Genomic DNA, 17,203 nt, shown 5'->3' with positions numbered 1-17,203 from the left:
TGAGCTTACCTTGTAGAGATGTTCACACGACTTTGTCTCGGGTAGTATCATCAGAGACACAGCTTCGACGCACTCCTCAATGGCTTCTTCTATTCTCTGTCGATAAAATTCAGTGACTCTGCGGAGAGTGATGTCGTTATAACCTCTCAAGGTCTGCCTGAGAGCCGAACTGTGATCTGGAAAGAGGGGTGCAAAGAAATAATCAAGAACAAGGAATTTTAAAAAAAAACTCAGCGGGCCAGTCTGTGTCCGCGGGACAGGGGCAATGTCTCGAGACCACTGTGGGTCTTCGTCAGAACTGGAGAGAGAGAGAGGCGGAGGGCCGCAGCGTTGGTCACTAGAGAGGAAGGAGAGCAGGACGGTAAGGTTGGTTACTTGTTAAGAATCTGACATTGGCCGTGAAACGGGTTTGCGATGTGATGGCAGGTCCCTTAGAAATAGGGGGACCGTCCTCTCATTTGTGAAGAGGCAGAATTAAGCCCGAAATCAGAAGCAGGGATCATTCTGACCACAGGGCCCCCGACAGCGTGGAAACAGGCCAAACAAATCCACAGCCAACCTCTGAAGAGTAAATCACCCAGAGCCCTTTCCCACACCCTACAACTCTGCATTTCCCCCTGATCAATCCACCCTAACCTGCACATCCCTGGACACTATGGGACAATTTCCCATGGCCAATCCCACCCTAACCTGCACATCCCTGGGACACTATGGGACAATTTCCCATGGCCAATCCCACCCTAACCTGCACATCTCTGGGACACTATGGGACAATTTCCCATGGCCAATCCCACCCTAACCTGCACATCCCTGGGACACTATGGGACAATTTCCCATGGCCAATCCACCCTAACCTGCACATCCCTGGGACACTATGGGACAATTTCCCATGGCCAATCCCACCCTAACCTGCACATCCCTGGGACACTATGGGACAATTTCCCATGGCCAATCCCACCCTAACCTGCACATCCCTGGGGCACTATGGGACAATTTCCCATGGCCAATCCCACCCTAACCTGCACATCCCTGGGCACTATGGGACAATTTCCCATGGCCAATCCCACCCTAACCTACACATCCCTGGGCACTATGGGACAATATCCCATGGTCAATCCCACCCTAACCTGCACATCCCTGGGCACTATGGGACAATTTCCCATGGCCAATCCACCCTAACCTGCACATCCCTGGGCACTATGGGGAAACCCCACACAGACAATCGCCCCCCCGAGGGTGGGATCGAACCCGGGTCCCTGGCGCTGGGAGGCAGCAGTGCCAACCACTGAGGCACCGCCCCACCCTATGTCCTGCTCAAAGGTGACGGTGGATTGCAGGACGTCAAGCAGATTTTAAATGGAGAACCCGGGGCAGATACCTGCATCAGGCTGAACCAACGCCTCGGCCAAGTCGGAGGTGAACGTGGACTTTGCTTTTTTCACAGGGGTTGCTCCCCGTCCGACTGTCGTGTGCGGCTCATTGGCTGCTCGGAATGTGGTACCTAGCTGCCTGTCCATGTCATTCCCCGTCTGTCCCAGAGTCACCGAATTCTTATCCCTATCGACGGAACCTGGTTCCATATTGTCAAGTGAGTCTGAACCGCGCCGACCTCTGGCGTCACCAAAGATCCTGGCTGCCCCCGCGCCCGGCTCGGCTCCGTCCGCGCCAACCTCTTCCTTCCGACCCCAGCCGAACGTCCAGGGTCGGTCCCTCACCTTGCCCTCCCCCCCTTGCTCATCGGCCCCGCGGTGGGGAGACCGACCCCTGGGATGGGCGAGGGCGGAGAACGGGTTCCGAGGGAGGGCCATCCAAGGCCGGGTGAGACCGGGGAAGCTGAAGACGGAGCCCTTCGAGTTGTCACCCTTTCCAGACCCTGGGTCGCTGCTGCCCATTGCTGCGGGGAGTCTGCTCCTGTCTCTCATTCCCCCGGTGCGTCTTTTGCCTCGGGAACTGCGCCGGTTGAACATGCTTGTTCGGAGATGCCTAAGGTAACGGGCCTTGGGTCCTGGTCCTCATTCACCCTCCCGTCGTTCTCGGTCACAGATGATTCAGCGCAAGACCAGCTCCCAGACAAACCCCTCAGAGTCGCCACGCTGACCCCGATTTCCGTCACACCCAGGACTTGACCTGACACACGGTCGTTTGCCTTTTCCCCAATGGTTGGCCGCTGAACGCAAGCGAAGTCGAGGGAATGTCTCGACGCAGAATCTCAGGCCGTCAGGATGATACCACGCGATCGATTCGTCTCGGTCTTCCTGGTCAAACCTGGGACCAGCACCTTGTTCCAAAACGTTGTAGCCCGCACCCAGCAGCTCCACGGCCGTCTGCAGAGAAAGAAATGAACAAAAAGACTCAGAGAGACGGACAGCACCGAAACAGGCCCTTCGGCCCAACCCCTCCATGCTGACCCAGATATCCTAACCTCATCTAGTCCCATTTGGAGTCAGAGAGATGTACAGCACGGAAACAGACCCTTCGGCCCAACCCGTCCATGCTGTCCCCGATACTCCCTGCCTTGCTGTGTCCCTCCTGCCTGTCCCCCCTGATACTACCTGCCTTGCTGTGTCCCTCCTGCATGTCCCCCCCTGATACTCCCTGCCTTGCTGTGTCCCTCCTGCCTGTCCCCCCCCGATACCCCCTCCCTTGCTGTGTCCCTCCTGCCTGTCCCCCCCCGATACCCCCTGCCTTGCTGTGTCCCTCCTGCCTGTCCCCCCCCGATACCCCCTGCCTTGCTGTGTCCCTCCTGCCTGTCCCCCCCCGATACCCCCTCCCTTGCTGTGTCCCTCCTACCTGTCCCCCCCGATACTCCCTGCCTTGCTGTGTCCCTCCTGCCTGTCCCCCCCGATACCCCCTGCCTTGCTGTGTCCCTCCTGCCTGTCCCCCCCCCGATACTCCCTGCCTTGCTGTGTCCCTCCTGCCTGTCCCCCCCGATACCCCCTGCCTTGCTGTGTCCCTCCTGCCTGTCCCCCCCGATACCCCCTGCCTTGCTGTGTCCCTCCTGCCTGTCCCCCCCGATACCCCCTGCCTTGCTGTGTCCCTCCTGCCTGTCCCCCCCGATACCCCCTGCCTTGCTGTGTCCCTCCTGCCTGTCCCCTCCCTCGATACTCCCTGCCTTGCTGTGTCCCTCCTGCCTGTCCCCCCTCGATACTCCCTGCCTTGCTGTGTCCCTCCTGCCTGTCCCCCCTCGATACCCCCTGCCTTGCTGTGTCCCTCCTGCCTGTCCCCCCCTCGATACCCCCTGCCTTGCTGTGTCCCTCCTGCCTGTCCCCTCCCTCGATACTCCCTGCCTTGCTGTGTCCCTCCTGCCTGTCCCCCCCCGATACCCCCTGCCTTGCTGTGTCCCTCCTGCCTGTCCCCCCCCCCCGATACCCCCTGCCTTGCTGTGTCCCTCCTGCCTGTCCCCCCCCGATACTCCCTGCCTTGCTGTGTCCCTCCTGCCTGTCCCCCCTCGATACTCTCTGCCTGCTGTGTCCCTCCTGCCTGTCCCCCCTCGATACCCCCTGCCTTGCTGTGTCCCTCCTGCCTGTCCCCCCCCCGATACCCCCTGCCTTGCTGTGTCCCTCCTGCCTGTCCCCCCTCGATACCCCCTGCCTTGCTGTGTCCCTCCTGCCTGTCCCCCCCCCGATACCCCCTGCCTTGCTGTGTCCCTCCTGCCTGTCCCCCCCCGATACCCCCTGCCTTGCTGTGTCCCTCCTGCCTGTCCCCCCCCTGATACTCCCTGCCTTGCTGTGTCCCTCCTGCCTGTCCCCCCTCGATACTCCCTGCCTTGCTGTGTCCCTCCTGCCTGTCCCCCCCCGATACCCCCTGCCTTGCTGTGTCCCTCCTGCCTGTCCCCCCCCCCCCCGATACCCCCTGCCTTGCTGTGTCCCTCCTGCCTGTCCCCCCCCGATACTCCCTGCCTTGCTGTGTCCCTCCTGCCTGTCCCCCCTCGATACTCTCTGCCTTGCTGTGTCCCTCCTGCCTGTCCCCCCTCGATACCCCTGCCTTGCTGTGTCCCTCCTGCCTGTCCCCCCCCCGATACCCCCTGCCTTGCTGTGTCCCTCCTGCCTGTCCCCCCTCGATACCCCCTGCCTTGCTGTGTCCCTCCTGCCTGTCCCCCCCCGATACCCCCTGCCTTGCTGTGTCCCTCCTGCCTGTCCCCCCCCGATACCCCCTGCCTTGCTGTGTCCCTCCTGCCTGTCCCCCCCCTGATACTCCCTGCCTTGCTGTGTCCCTCCTGCCTGTCCCCCCTCGATACTCCCTGCCTTGCTGTGTCCCTCCTGCCTGTCCCCCCTCGATACCCCCTGCCTTGCTGTGTCCCTCCTGCCTGTCCCCCCCTCGATACCCCTGCCTTGCTGTGTCCCTCCTGCCTGTCCCCTCCCTCGATACTCCCTGCCTTGCTGTGTCCCTCCTGCCTGTCCCCCCCCGATACCCCCTGCCTTGCTGTGTCCCTCCTGCCTGTCCCCCCCCCCCGATACCCCCTGCCTTGCTGTGTCCCTCCTGCCTGTCCCCCCCCGATACTCCCTGCCTTGCTGTGTCCCTCCTGCCTGTCCCCCCTCGATACTCTCTGCCTTGCTGTGTCCCTCCTGCCTGTCCCCCCTCGATACCCCCTCCCTTGCTGTGTCCCTCCTGCCTGTCCCCCCCCCGATACCCCCTGCCTTGCTGTGTCCCTCCTGCCTGTCCCCCCTCGATACCCCCTGCCTTGCTGTGTCCCTCCTGCCTGTCCCCCCCCCGATACCCCCTGCCTTGCTGTGTCCCTCCTGCCTGTCCCCCCCCGATACCCCCTGCCTTGCTGTGTCCCTCCTGCCTGTCCCCCCCCTGATACTCCCTGCCTTGCTGTGTCCCTCCTGCCTGTCCCCCCTCGATACTCCCTGCCTTGCTGTGTCCCTCCTGCCTGTCCCCCCTCGATACTCCCTGCCTTGCTGTGTCCCTCCTGCCTGTCCCCCCCGATACCCCCTGCCTTGCTGTGTCCCTCCTGCCTGTCCCCTCCCTCGATACTCCCTGCCTTGCTGTGTCCCTCCTGCCTGTCCCCCCTCGATACTCCCTGCCTTGCTGTGTCCCTCCTGCCTGTCCCCCCCCCGATACTCCCTGCCTTGCTGTGTCCCTCCTACCTCTCCCCCCGATACTCCCTGCCTTGCTGTGTCCCTCCTGCCTGTCCCCCCCCCGATACTCCCTGCCTTGCTGTGTCCCTCCTGCCTGTCCCCCCTCGATACCCCCTGCCTTGCTGTGTCCCTCCTGCCTGTCCCCTCCCTCGATACTCCCTGCCTTGCTGTGTCCCTCCTGCCTGTCCCCCCTCGATACTCCCTGCCTTGCTGTGTCCCTCCTGCTTGTCCCCCCCTCGATACTCCCTATCTTGCTGTGTCCCTCCTGCCTGTCCCCCCCCGATACTCCCTGCCTTGCTGTGTCCCTCCTGCCTGTCCCCCCCCGATACTCCCTGCCTTGCTGTGTCCCTCCTGCTTGTCCCCCCCTCGATACTCCCTATCTTGCTGTGTCCCTCCTGCCTGTCCCCCCCCGATACTCCCTGCCTTGCTGTGTCCCTCCTGCCTTTCCCCCCCCGATACCCCCTCCCTTGCTGTGTCCCTCCTGCCTGTCCCCCCCCCGATACCCCCTGCCTTGCTGTGTCCCTCCTGCCTGTCCCCCCCCTGATACTCCCTGCCTTGCTGTGTCCCTCCTGTCCCCCCCCCCCCGATACCCCCTGCCTTGCTGTGTCCCTCCTGCCTGTCCACCTTGGACCCCACCACCTGCAGGTCTTGTGTACTCCTTCACCAGAGTCTGGGTTGTGTCACTGACTGTGAGGTGGCCAAAACCTGTCAGCTCTGAGCACTTGGGTCAGAAAGACGCCGTTAAAATCTGCAGGCACTCTGCCTGTAGTTGTGTGGGAGCAGAGTCGTACCCTCCAGCAACAACGACTCTTCAGAGTCCACCTTCCAGCTGTTGGGCTTTTCTCCTGTGCCGTGCAGAGTTACAAAAAAAAGATGTTTATCAGTCTGACCCCTTTTATAGAGCGCTATGCAGAGTTTAACCCCCTTCCCTAATATCAGTCCTCCTCCCCCTTCACCAGTTTATTTTCCCCACTCTCTCTCTCTATGCTTTAGCTTTCGATTTCACTTCCTGATCTCTCTCTCTCTCTCTCTCCTACGCACCTCACCCCTTTGCTTCACACCTCTCCCTGCAGAAGGATCAGCGTTATTTCCTTTTCGTTCCTCACCGTCTCAGAGCCAGATCTCTCCACGCTCCAGGCTCACTGCCTTTATTCCTGACGAAGGGCTTTTGCCCGGAACGTCGATTTCGCTGCCGGTTGGATGCTGCCTGAACTGCTGTGCTCTCCCAGCACCACTAATCCAGTATTTGGTTTTCAGCATCTGCAGTCACTGTTTTTACCTTTTCAACTTGCCCAACGTCCGACGCAGCCCAGACCTCTCGGCTGACCTTCCTGTGCGTTCCCCCCCCCCCCCACTGTTCTGTCTCCTGACCTGGACTGTTTCACTTCTCCCAGCAACCACTGAGTCAAATTGAGTTTGTAAATAATTGGCTGTACTCCGATGAGTGACATGTAATCAATCAGGGCTGATGTGGTACTGTTGGAGAGAGTGAGGACTTCCGATGCTGGAGGTCAGAGCTGAGAATTTGCTGCTGGAAACACTTGACCTGAAATGGTACCAGACCAAAGCTCACTTGAGAATGTAACGTTTAAAGAAAACGTCTTGCGATTTACAGACGAAAGAAGTGAAAACGACGTTGTTATTCAAACAGATGAGAGACTTGATGAACGATTGAGGGAGTTTTCAAAGTACAATTTCAGTTACATCGCACTGTAAACGTTTGCTAGAAATTCTGTGCTTCACAATCCCATTCTCCAGAACCACCTGATGAAGGAGTGGCCAGTGTTGGGACGATAGATTCGTGGCGCTGGAAGAGCACAGCAGTTCAGGCAGCATCCAAGGAGCTTCGAAATCGACGTTTCGGGCAAAAGCCCTTCATCAGGAATAAAGGCAGTGAGCCTGAAGGGTGGAGAGATAAGCTCGAGGAGGGTGGGGGTGGGGAGAGGGTAGCATAGAGTACAATGTGTGAGTGGGTGAGGGGATGAAGGTGATAGGTCAAGGAGGAGAGGGTGGAGTGGATAGGTGGAAAAGGAGATAGGCAGGTAGGACAAGTCAAGGAGACAGTAACTGAGCTGGAAGTTTGAAACTAGGGTGAGGTGGGGGAAGGAGAAATGGGGAAATTGGTGAAGTCCACATTGATGCCCTGGGGTTGAAGTGTTCCGAGGCGGAAGATGAGGCGTTCTTCCTCCAGGCGTCTGGTGGTGAGAGAGCGGCGGTGAAGGAGGCCCAGGACCTCCATGTCCTCGGCAGAGTGGGAGGGGGAGTTGAAATGTTGGGCAATCAACCAAACCGCCCCGTGGCCCAACATTTCAACTCCCCCTCCCACTCTGCCGAGGACATGGAGGTCCTGGGCCTCCTTCACCGCCGCTCTCTCACCACCAGACGCCTGGAGGAAGAACGCCTCATCTTCCGCCTCGGAACACTTCAACCCCAGGGCATCAATGTGGACTTCACCAATTTCCCCATTTCTCCTTCCCCCACCTCACCCTAGTTTCAAACTTCCAGCTCAGTTACTGTCTCCTTGACTTGTCCTACCTGCCTATCTCCTTTTCCACCTATCCACTCCACCCTCTCCTCCTTGACCTATCACCTTCATCCCCTCACCCACTCACACATTGTACTCTATGCTACCCTCTCCCCACCCCCACCCTCCTCGAGCTTATCTCTCCACCCTTCAGGCTCACTGCCTTTATTCCTGATGAAGGGCTTTTGCCCGAAACACCGATTTCGAAGCTCCTTGGATGCTGCCTGAACTGCTGTGCTCTTCCAGCACCACTAATCCATGATCTGGTTTCCAGCATCTGCAGTCATTGTTTTTACCTAGTGTTGGGCTATACCCTGGTGTTGTGGGATTTGTCAGAGAGATGTACAGCACGGAAACAGGCCCTTCAGCCCAACTCATCCATGCTGTCCCAGTTATCCTAACCTAATCTAGTCCCATTTGCCAGCACCCGGCCCATATCCCTCCAAACCCTTCCTTATTCATGTCCCCATCCACCTTTTCAATGCTGTCATTGTACCAGCCCCCACCACTTCCTCTGGCAGCTCATTCCAGACACGTACCACCCTCTGGGTGAAAAAGTTGCCCCTTAGGTCCCTTTCCCCCCTCACCCTAAACCTATGTCCCTCTAGTTCTGGACTCTGCCGAGAGTGGATTGGCCATGGGGAAGTGTCCCATAGTGCCCAGGGGTTAGGGTGGATTGACTATGGGGAAGTGTCCCAAAGTGCCCAGGGGTTAGAGTGGATTGGTCATGGGGAAGTGTCCCATCATACCCAGGGGTTAGAGTGGATTGGCCATGGGTAAGTGTCCCATCATGCCCTGGGGTTAGAGTGGATTGGCCATGGGGAAGTGTCCCATCATGCCCAGGGGTTAGAATGGATTGGCCATGGGGAAGTGTCCCATCATGCCCTGGGGTTAGGGTTGATTGGCCATGGGGAAGTGTCCCATCATGCCCTGGGGTTAGGGTGGATTGGCCATGGGGAAGTGTCCCATCATGCCCAGGGGTTAGGGTGGATTGGCCATGGGGAAGTGTCCCATCATGCCCGGGGGTTAGAGTGGATTGGCCATGGGGAAGTGTCCCATCATGCCCAGGGGTTAGAGTGGATTGGCCATGGGGAAGTGTCCCATCATGCCCGGGGGTTAGAGTGGATTGGCCATGGGGAAGTGTCCCATCATACCCAGGGGTTAGAGTGGATTGGCCATGGGTAAGTGTCCCATCATGCCCTGGGGTTAGAGTGGATTGGCCATGGGGAAGTGTCCCATCATGCCCAGGGGTTAGAATGGATTGGCCATGGGGAAGTGTCCCATCATGCCCTGGGGTTAGGGTTGATTGGCCATGGGGAAGTGTCCCATCATGCCCTGGGGTTAGGGTGGATTGGCCATGGGGAAGTGTCCCATCATGCCCAGGGGTTAGGGTGGATTGGCCATGGGGAAGTGTCCCATCATGCCCGGGGGTTAGAGTGGATTGGCCATGGGGAAGTGTCCCATCATGCCCAGGGGTTAGAGTGGATTGGCCATGGGGAAGTGTCCCATCATGCCCGGGGGTTAGAGTGGATTGGCCATGGGGAAGTGTCCCATCATGCCCAGGGGTTAGAGTGGATTGGCCATGGGGAAGTGTCCCATCATGCCCTGGGGTTAGGGTGGATTGGCCATGGGGAAGTGTCCCATCATGCCCTGGGGTTAGGGTGGATTGGCCATGGGGAAGTGTCCCATCATGCCCAGGGGTTAGGATGGATTGGCCATGGGGAAGTGTCCCATCATGCCCAGGGGTTAGAGTGGATTGGCCATGGGGAAGTGTCCCATCATGCCCTGGGGTTAGAGTGGATTGGCCATGGGGAAGTGTCCCATCATGCCCTGGGGTTAGGGTGGATTGGCCATGGGGAAGTGTCCCATCATGCCCTGGGGTTAGGGTGGATCTCTGCAGCAGCTCCAGCCTGTCTTCAGTTGGAAACTGGGAATATCCGGCGGATGAAGGGGCGGCCTCGGGAATCGAACTCCAGTCCCCGCGGGCAGGGGGCGTGGCCAGCTCCGGCTCCGCGGTCCCCGTGAGCAGAGCAACGCGCCACAGTCCGCGCATGCGCGGCGGCCCTGGCGGACGCCCCTGTTAAAGCTGGGGGTGGCGGCGGAGAGATGGTGGCGCGGCCCGGGATCCCCGTCCTCCTCCTCCTCCTCCTCCGGCTCCGGTGGAGCGGGGCCCAGCCGCACCGGGACTCGGCCAACAACGTCTTCCGGGAGGCGGCCGCCGCCCTCAGGGGGATGCTGCCGGAGCCCGTCCGTGAGGTGACCGACCCCGCCCACTCCCCGGGGTTCGGGGCTGGTGCCGGCAGCGACAGGAAAGGCCGAGGCTTCAGGGCGGGAACTAGGCCCGACCCGGGGGAGGGGCGGGACCGGGACTGGGCGGGGCCGGGACTGGGCGGGGCGAGGACAGGGCGGGGCGAGGACTGGGCGGGGCGTCTGGGGATTGGCTGATTGTATCTGTTTAACATATATGTAAATGTGTCATTAGCATATTATCCATGTAATAATATTAGTGATTATTATATTAATAATATATCACACATTACAGCGTAAAGGTATTATATATGTTCTTTACTTTTATATATTACATGTATATATATTATATAATATACATAGTTATATATGATACATACGTATCTATATGTATATACTATATTATGCATAAGTATAATATATAATGTTTATAATGTGCATATTATACACCTATACATTACACTGTTATATATTATATTTTTATACATTTATGTATATTCCCCTCCCCCCCCCACAGTCTGTCACCTCCCCCTCCCCCCCCCACAGTCTGTCACCATCCCCCTCCCCCCCCCACAGTCTGTCACCATCCCCCTCCCCCCCCCCACAGTCTGTCACCATCCCCCTCCCCCCCCCCACAGTCTGTCACCATCCCCCTCCCCCCCCCACAGTCTGTCACCATCCCCCTCCCCCCCCTCACAGTCTGTCACCATCCCCCTCCCCCCCCTCACAGTCTGTCACCATCCCCCTCCCCCCCCCACAGTCTGTCACCATCCCCCTCCCCCCCCTACAGTCTGTCACCATCCCCCTCCCCCCCCCACAGTCTGTCACTATCCCCCCCCCCACAGTCTGTCACCATCCCCCTCCCCCTCACAGTCTGTCACCTCCCCCTCCCCCCCCACAGTCTGTCACCATCCCCCTCCCCCCCCCACAGTCTGTCACCATCCCCCTCCCCCCCCCACAGTCTGTCACCATCCCCTCCCCCCCCCACAGTCTGTCACCATCCCCCCCCACAGTCTGTCACCATCCCCTCCCCCCCCACAGTCTGTCACCATCCCCCTCCCCCCCCCACAGTCTGTCACCATCCCCCTCCCCCCCCCACAGTCTGTCACCATCCCCTCCCCCCCCCCACAGTCTGTCACCATCCCCCTCCCCCCCCCCACAGTCTGTCACCTCCCCCTCCCCCCCCCCCACAGTCTGTCACCTCCCCCTCCCCCCCCTCACAGTCTGTCACCATCCCCCCCCCCACAGTCTGTCACCATCCCCCTCCCCCCCCTCACAGTCTGTCACCATCCCCCCCCCACAGTCTGTCACCATCCCCCTCCCCCCCCCACAGTCTGTCACCATCCCCCTCCCCCCCACAGTCTGTCACCATCCCCCTCCCCCCCCCACAGTCTGTCACCATCCCCCTCCCCCCCCACAGTCTGTCACCATCCCCCTCCCCCCCCCTCACAGTCTGTCACCACCCCCCTCCCCCCCCACAGTCTGTCACCATCCCCCTCCCCCCCCCACAGTCTGTCACCATCCCCCTCCCCCCCCACAGTCTGTCACCATCCCCTCCCCCCCCCACAGTCTGTCACCATCCCCCTCCCCCCCCCTCACGTTCTGTCACCTTCCCCTCCCCCCCCCCCCCTCACAGTCTGTCCCCCCCCCCCCCCCCCTTCACATTTGGAACACAGCCTCTATCTGTCCGTCCCTCATTCCCTTCCTCCTCTGCTGGTCTCGGCAGCCTCCACGGTTTCCTGCCCTCGTCTCGGTGAACCCCCCCCTCCCCCATCTCTGCGCGTGAGTAACGTGACACCCCGTCCTGCCCTCCCTTATTGTTTTCCCTTTCTGCCTGTAGACCCTCCTGCAGTACTGGCACGTCGCAGTGGACAGCGCCAATGTCATTGTCAGTGTCCTGGCTGAGTTGTGTTCGGATTTGCTGGACGCTTTGGGCATTGAAGGTTAGTGACCCGCACTGCGAGTGACCGAGACTAGCACCAGGGGTGGGGGGAATTGGGGAGGGGGGGAATTGGGGAGGTGGGGTACGTGCAGTGCGAGGGACATTCCGACTAGACTCTCTTCTGCAGGCCCACCCTCCCCCCCCCCCCCCCCCCCGGGGGAAAAGATTGAGACAGGGCGACATCTCCGCACAGAGACAACTTCAGCTTCAGGCTGACCCTTCAGGGAGGGGAGGGTGAGATTGAGGAAGGGTGGGGCGGTGTCTCCAGTGGTTGGCACTGCTGCCTCCCAGCGCCAGGGACCCAGGTTTGATCCCACCCTCGGGGGGGGGGGGCGACTGTGCAAACTCCACACAAACATTCTCCCCGTGTCTATGTGGGTTTGCTCCGGGTGCTCCGGTTTCCTCCCACAGTCCAAAGATGTGCAGGTTAGGGTGGATTGGCCATGGGAAATTGTCCCATAGTGCCCCAGGGATCTGCAGGTTAGGGTGGATTGTCCATGGGAAATTGTCCCATAGTGTCCAGGGATGTGCAGGTTAGGGTGGATTGGCCATGGGGAATTGTCCCATAGTGCCCAGGGATGTGCAGGTTAGAGTGGATTGGCCGTGGGAAATTGTCCCATAGTGCCCAGGGATGTGCAGGTTAGGGTGGATTGGCCGTGGGAAATTGTCCCATAGTGCCCAGGGATGTGCAGGTTAGGGTGGATTGGCCGTGGGAAATTGTCCCATAGTGCCCAGGGATGTGCAGGTTAGGGTGGATTGACCATGGGAAATTGTCCCATAGTGTCCAGGGATGTGCAGGTTAGGGTGGATTAGTCCGGAGTGATGGGTTCGGGGAATAGTTCTGGGTGGGCTATTCTTCTGAGGGTCGGAGTGTCAGGTCAGAGCCGCAGCGATGCTGACTCCCAGGATGGCCAGGATCTGGCCAAACGGGAGAGAAGGTTTGAGGGGGGCAGAATGGCCCTCCTCTGGATCTCCCCCCTCCCCCCCCGCCCACCCTTCCACGGTCTCTCTCTCTCTCTGTGTCCCCCCCCCCCCCCCAACTCCCTGCTCCCTGGTGAAGGGTGGTGACCCCTGCAGTACTGCCTCGCGCCACCACGCGGCAGCGTCGCTCCACCGTAACCAGCAGAGGTGCAGCCTGGAACCGAACCCCAGTCTCCGCTGAGGAGGGGTGTCAGAGCTTGACAGGGGTGGGGGGGGGTCTCTCCCACGCACGTGGAGGGTGAGGAAGGGGAGTCAGGGATTTCCACTGAGTTAGACCCAGGCAACTGGAAACCCACTCACCAAGACTGAAGGCAGAGAGCGACGTACAGCACCGAAACAGACCCTTCGGCCCATCCCCTCCATGCTGTCCCAGATATCCTAACCTAACCCAGTCCCATTTAGAGTCAGAGAGATGCACAGCCCAGAAACAGACCCTTCGGCCCATCCCGTCCATGCTGTCCCAGATATCCTAACCTAATCTAGTCCCATTTGCCAGCACTTGGCCCATCTCCCTCTAAACCCTTCCTATTCATGTCCCCATCCACCTTTTCAATGCTGTCATTGTACCAGCCCCCACCACTTCCTCTGGCAGCTCATTCCAGACACGTACCACCCTCTGGGTGAAAAAGTTACCCCTTAGCTCCCTCTCCCCTCTCACCCTAAGCCTATGCCCCTCTAGTTGTGGTCTCCCCCACCCCAAGGGGAAAAGACTTTGCCTATTTATCCTATCCATGTCCCTCATGATTTTATAAACCTCTATAAGGTCACCCCTCACCCTCCGACGCTCCAGGGAAAACAGCCCCAGCCTGTTCAGCCTCTCCCTGTAGCTCAGACCCTCCAACCCTGGCAACATCCTTGTAAATCTTTTCTGAACCCTTTCAAGTTTCACAACATCTTTCCGATAGGAAGGAGACCAGAATTGCACGCAATATCCCAACAGTGGCCCAACCAATGTCCTGTACAGCCGCAACATGACCCTCCCAACTCCTGTACTCAATACTCTGTCCAATAAAGGAAAGCATACCAAACGCTGCCTTCACTATCCTATCAACCTGTGACTCCACTTTCAAGGAGCTATGAACCTGCACTCCAAGGTCTCTTTGTTCAGCAACACTCCCTAGGACCTTACCGTGAAGTGTATAAGTCCTGCTAAGGTTTGTTTTCTCAAAATGCAGCACCTCACATTTATCTGAATTAAACTCCATCTGCCACTTCTCAGCCCATTGGCCCATCTGGTCCAGATCCTGTTGTAATCTGAGGGAACCCTCTTCGCTGTCCACTACACCCTCCAATTTTGGGGTCATCTGCAAACTTACTAACTGTATCTCTTATGCTCACATCCAAATCATTTATGTAAATGACGAAAAGTAGAGGGCCCAGCACCGATCCTTGTGGCACTCCACTGGTCACAGGCCTCCAGTCTGAAAAACAACCCTCCCCCACCACCCTCTGTCTCCTACCTTTGAGCCAGTTCTGTATCCAAATGGCGAGTTCTGTGTGTTTGTTATTCTTTTTTCTCTTCTTTGCACGCACCCCAATTTACAGGAATATGTAAACATGGAGCAGCAGAGGCAGTGAGCTGTCTCAGATTCGCGGCTGGGTCAGAGAGCAATGCAGAGTTATTTCTCGAGTTTTGATTCCCCTCCCCACGTGGTCCCCACCTTCCTGCTTTTTAAAGTTTTGTTGTTCTGCTCTTCTTTTTTTTTCCTCACCCCCCCCCTCTCCCACAAAGTTCCAAAACAATACGACAACTTATTAAAGAAGGTAATTACTGCTCCTAGAATTCGAGGTTATTAACCAGAATACAGCAACTAGCTCACAAAAGGAGCAGCTCTTACAACCACCACTGCTTCCCCATCCTCCTTGTCGAGTTACCGAGGATCTGTTTTCCTTTCTCTCTGCATTGTGTCCCGTGACCGACCGTTCCCCAGTCGCTGCATCGCTCCCGGTCTCCAGAATATCTTTGCTCCCCACTCACTGGTTTGAGCACCGCCTTCCTTACGGTGGATTGTCCATGGGAAATTGTCCCATAGTGTCCCAGGGATGTGCAGGTTAGGGTGGGATTGGTCATGGGGAAATTGTCCCATAGTGTCCCAGGGATGTGCAGGTTAGGGTGGGATTGGTCATGGGGAAATTGTCCCATAGTGTCCCAGGGATGTTCAGGTTAGGGTGGGATTGGTCATGGGGAAATTGTCCCATAGTGTCCCAGGGATGTGCAGGTTAGGGTGGGATTGGCAATGGGAAATTGTCCCATAGTGCCCAGGGATGTGCAGGTTAGGGTGGGAGTGACCATGGGAAATTGTCCCATAGTGCCCAGGGATGTGCAGGTTAGGGTGGGATTGGCCATGGGGAATTGTCCCATAGTGCCCAGGGATGTGCAGGTTAGGGTGGGAGTGACCATGGGAAATTGTCCCATAGTGCCCAGGGATGTGCAGGTTAGGGTGGGATTGGCCATGGGGAATTGTCCCATAGTGCCCAGGGATGTGCAGGTTAGGGTGGGATTGGCCATGGGGAATTGTCCCACAGTGTCCAGGGATGTGCAGGTTAGGGTGGGATTGGCCATGGGGAATTGTCCCACAGTGTCCAGGGATGTGCAGGTTAGGGTGGGATTGGCAATGGGAAATTGTCCCATAGTGCCCAGGGATGTGCAGGTTAGGGTGGGAGTGACCATGGGAAATTGTCCCATAGTGCCCAGGGATGTGCAGGTTAGGGTGGGATTGGCCATGGGGAATTGTCCCATAGTGCCCAGGGATGTGCAGGTTAGGGTGGGATTGGCCATGGGGAATTGTCCCACAGTGTCCAGGGATGTGCAGGTTAGGGTGGGATTGGCCATGGGAAATTGTCCCATAGTGTCCCAGGGATGTGTAGGTTAGGGTGGGATTGGCCATGGGAAATTGTCCCATAGTGTCCCAGGGATGTGCAGGTTAGGGTGGGATTGGCCATGGGAAATTGTCCCATAGTGTCCCAGGGATGTGCAGGTTAGGGTGGATTTGATGGTTGGGACTGGGATAAGGATCTGGAACATTCCTGATGAAGAGCTCATGCTGTAAACCATGGACTCTTGCTGCTCCTCTGAGACTGTCCGAGCGGCTGACCCCCTTCCCCCTGCGCCCGCCCTGGTTATCAACTCGGCCAAGGTTCCCCCGCCAAGGCCCTTCTGCCTGGTGGTCATGGCTTTGCATCTTCTCTGCCTCCCCCCCCCCCCCCCCCCCCCCCCCCCCCTGTAGGTGAGGAGCTGGGGACCGACCGGGAGACGCTCCGGCGAGCTCTGTGCTGGGGTCTGGCCGCCCTGCTGGTCTACCTGGCGCTCTCGGCTGCCCTGCGGCTGTTGGCCTACCTGACCGGGAGGCTGCTCTGGCTGGTCAAGCTGGCCCTCTTCTTCCTGGCCGCTGGCTACGCGGCGGTCACCTGCGAGGACGAGGGGAGGAGGAACGCCCTGCTGCTGGGCCTGGTGGTGCTCTACCTCCTGCTGGGCCGACTGCCCCTCCCCTTCGCGGGCGGGTGCCAGGCCGCGGACCAGCACCACCTGGAGGGCAAGGTCGCCGCCCTGGAACACCGGCTGGCCGAGGTGGAATTCCGGTTTCGCCAGAGGAAGCTCCGGGATCGTGAGGGCGACTAGCCAGGGGTTGGCACGCCGCCCAGGCCGGACTCCGACGCGGCCGTGCCGGTTTGAGCGAGCCCCCCCCCCGGCTAGGCCAAGGCAGCCGAACCTTCATCAAAACCCCGCCCTTCGGTGTCGGCGAAGGGGGAGCCGTAAACGCTGGGGAAAACTCTTCTCCCGCTGAGTCTCGGGCGTCACTCCGGATCCAGGTCACCCCTGGCGGATATTTTTCTCGACCTCCTTTTAATCGGGGGCCCTCGTCAGGACCAAACGCAAGAATGCCATGTTTCGGACGCTAACAGCAAGGGAGAGGAAGGTGCTGATTGGCTGGCTGGCAAGTTAGTATCGATTTGGACCAAATGTTGAACTATAAGCTACCCTGTTGCCTTACAAACTTCCCCTCTTATCTACCCTTCCCCATCCCCCCCCCCCCAATCACTGCTTACCAAATAGCAGTGCAAACACAACTCCTAGTGAGTCCCCGGTTTTCAAAGAGTTGCAATCCCTTCCGTTGTCCCTCGTTTCAGAAGCTGTTCTTTTACATTTTAGACCAATGTTTGAAATTACTGAGAAATAAAATGATTATTGTCTTTATCTGTCTCTGCCTTTTGTAAAAGGTGACCTTTCATAAATACATCTCAACACGATATCTGATTAAAGAGGGAAAGGGGGGGCTGACATCACTGATCGTCCCCACACACTCACACCCCCTACACTCACCCACACTCACCCCCCCCCACACACACACCCACACTCACCCCCCCACACACACACACACCCCCCACACACTCACACCCCCTACACTCACACCCCTACACTCACACCCC

The 17,203-nt window shown here is 58.6% G+C and overlaps 2 protein-coding genes across 5 annotated transcripts in view; one reads left to right on the top strand and one right to left on the bottom strand.

Annotated features, from left to right (window-relative positions):
• The window catches only part of LOC140468508 (NACHT, LRR and PYD domains-containing protein 6-like), a 37,131-nt gene extending 30,198 nt beyond the window's left edge, over positions 1-6,933 (bottom strand). For all 4 annotated transcript variants that reach the window (XM_072564586.1, XM_072564588.1, XM_072564587.1 and 1 more), the window contains exons 1-3: positions 6,188-6,933; positions 1,379-2,324; positions 10-176 (exon numbers count right to left, since the gene is read on the bottom strand). In XM_072564586.1, the coding sequence (XP_072420687.1) occupies positions 10-176; positions 1,379-1,967 (756 nt within the window). In that variant the 5' untranslated portion in view covers positions 1,968-2,324; positions 6,188-6,933. The remainder of the gene's footprint in view (positions 1-9; positions 177-1,378; positions 2,325-6,187) is intronic.
• A 2,699-nt stretch (positions 6,934-9,632) lies between these two features.
• Positions 9,633-16,970, top strand: tmem109 (transmembrane protein 109). The gene is made up of 3 exons (XM_072564590.1): positions 9,633-9,861; positions 11,693-11,795; positions 16,003-16,970. The coding sequence occupies exons 1-3, from the start codon at positions 9,712-9,714 to the stop codon at positions 16,392-16,394; spliced, it is 645 nt and encodes a 214-aa protein (XP_072420691.1). The 5' UTR covers positions 9,633-9,711; the 3' UTR covers positions 16,395-16,970.
• The last annotated feature ends 233 nt before the right edge of the window (positions 16,971-17,203 follow it).

The sequence above is a fragment of the Chiloscyllium punctatum genome, chromosome 47, assembly GCF_047496795.1.
Source record: "Chiloscyllium punctatum isolate Juve2018m chromosome 47, sChiPun1.3, whole genome shotgun sequence".
NCBI lineage: Eukaryota > Metazoa > Chordata > Chondrichthyes > Orectolobiformes > Hemiscylliidae > Chiloscyllium > Chiloscyllium punctatum.
Note: the sequence above shows the minus strand (reverse complement) of the source record. Positions and strands in the feature narration are given on the sequence as shown.

Bases quoted from the DNA above. Each gene is read 5' to 3' on its own strand.
- tmem109 (XM_072564590.1), top strand. From the start codon at position 9,712: ATGGTGGCGCGGCCCGGGATCCCCGTCCTCCTCCTCCTCCTCCTCCGG. The intron at 9,862-11,692 runs GTGACCGACCCC...TTCTGCCTGTAG, and splicing joins TGCCGGAGCCCGTCCGTGAG to ACCCTCCTGCAGTACTGGCA. The intron at 11,796-16,002 runs GTTAGTGACCCG...CCCCCCCTGTAG, and splicing joins GGACGCTTTGGGCATTGAAG to GTGAGGAGCTGGGGACCGAC.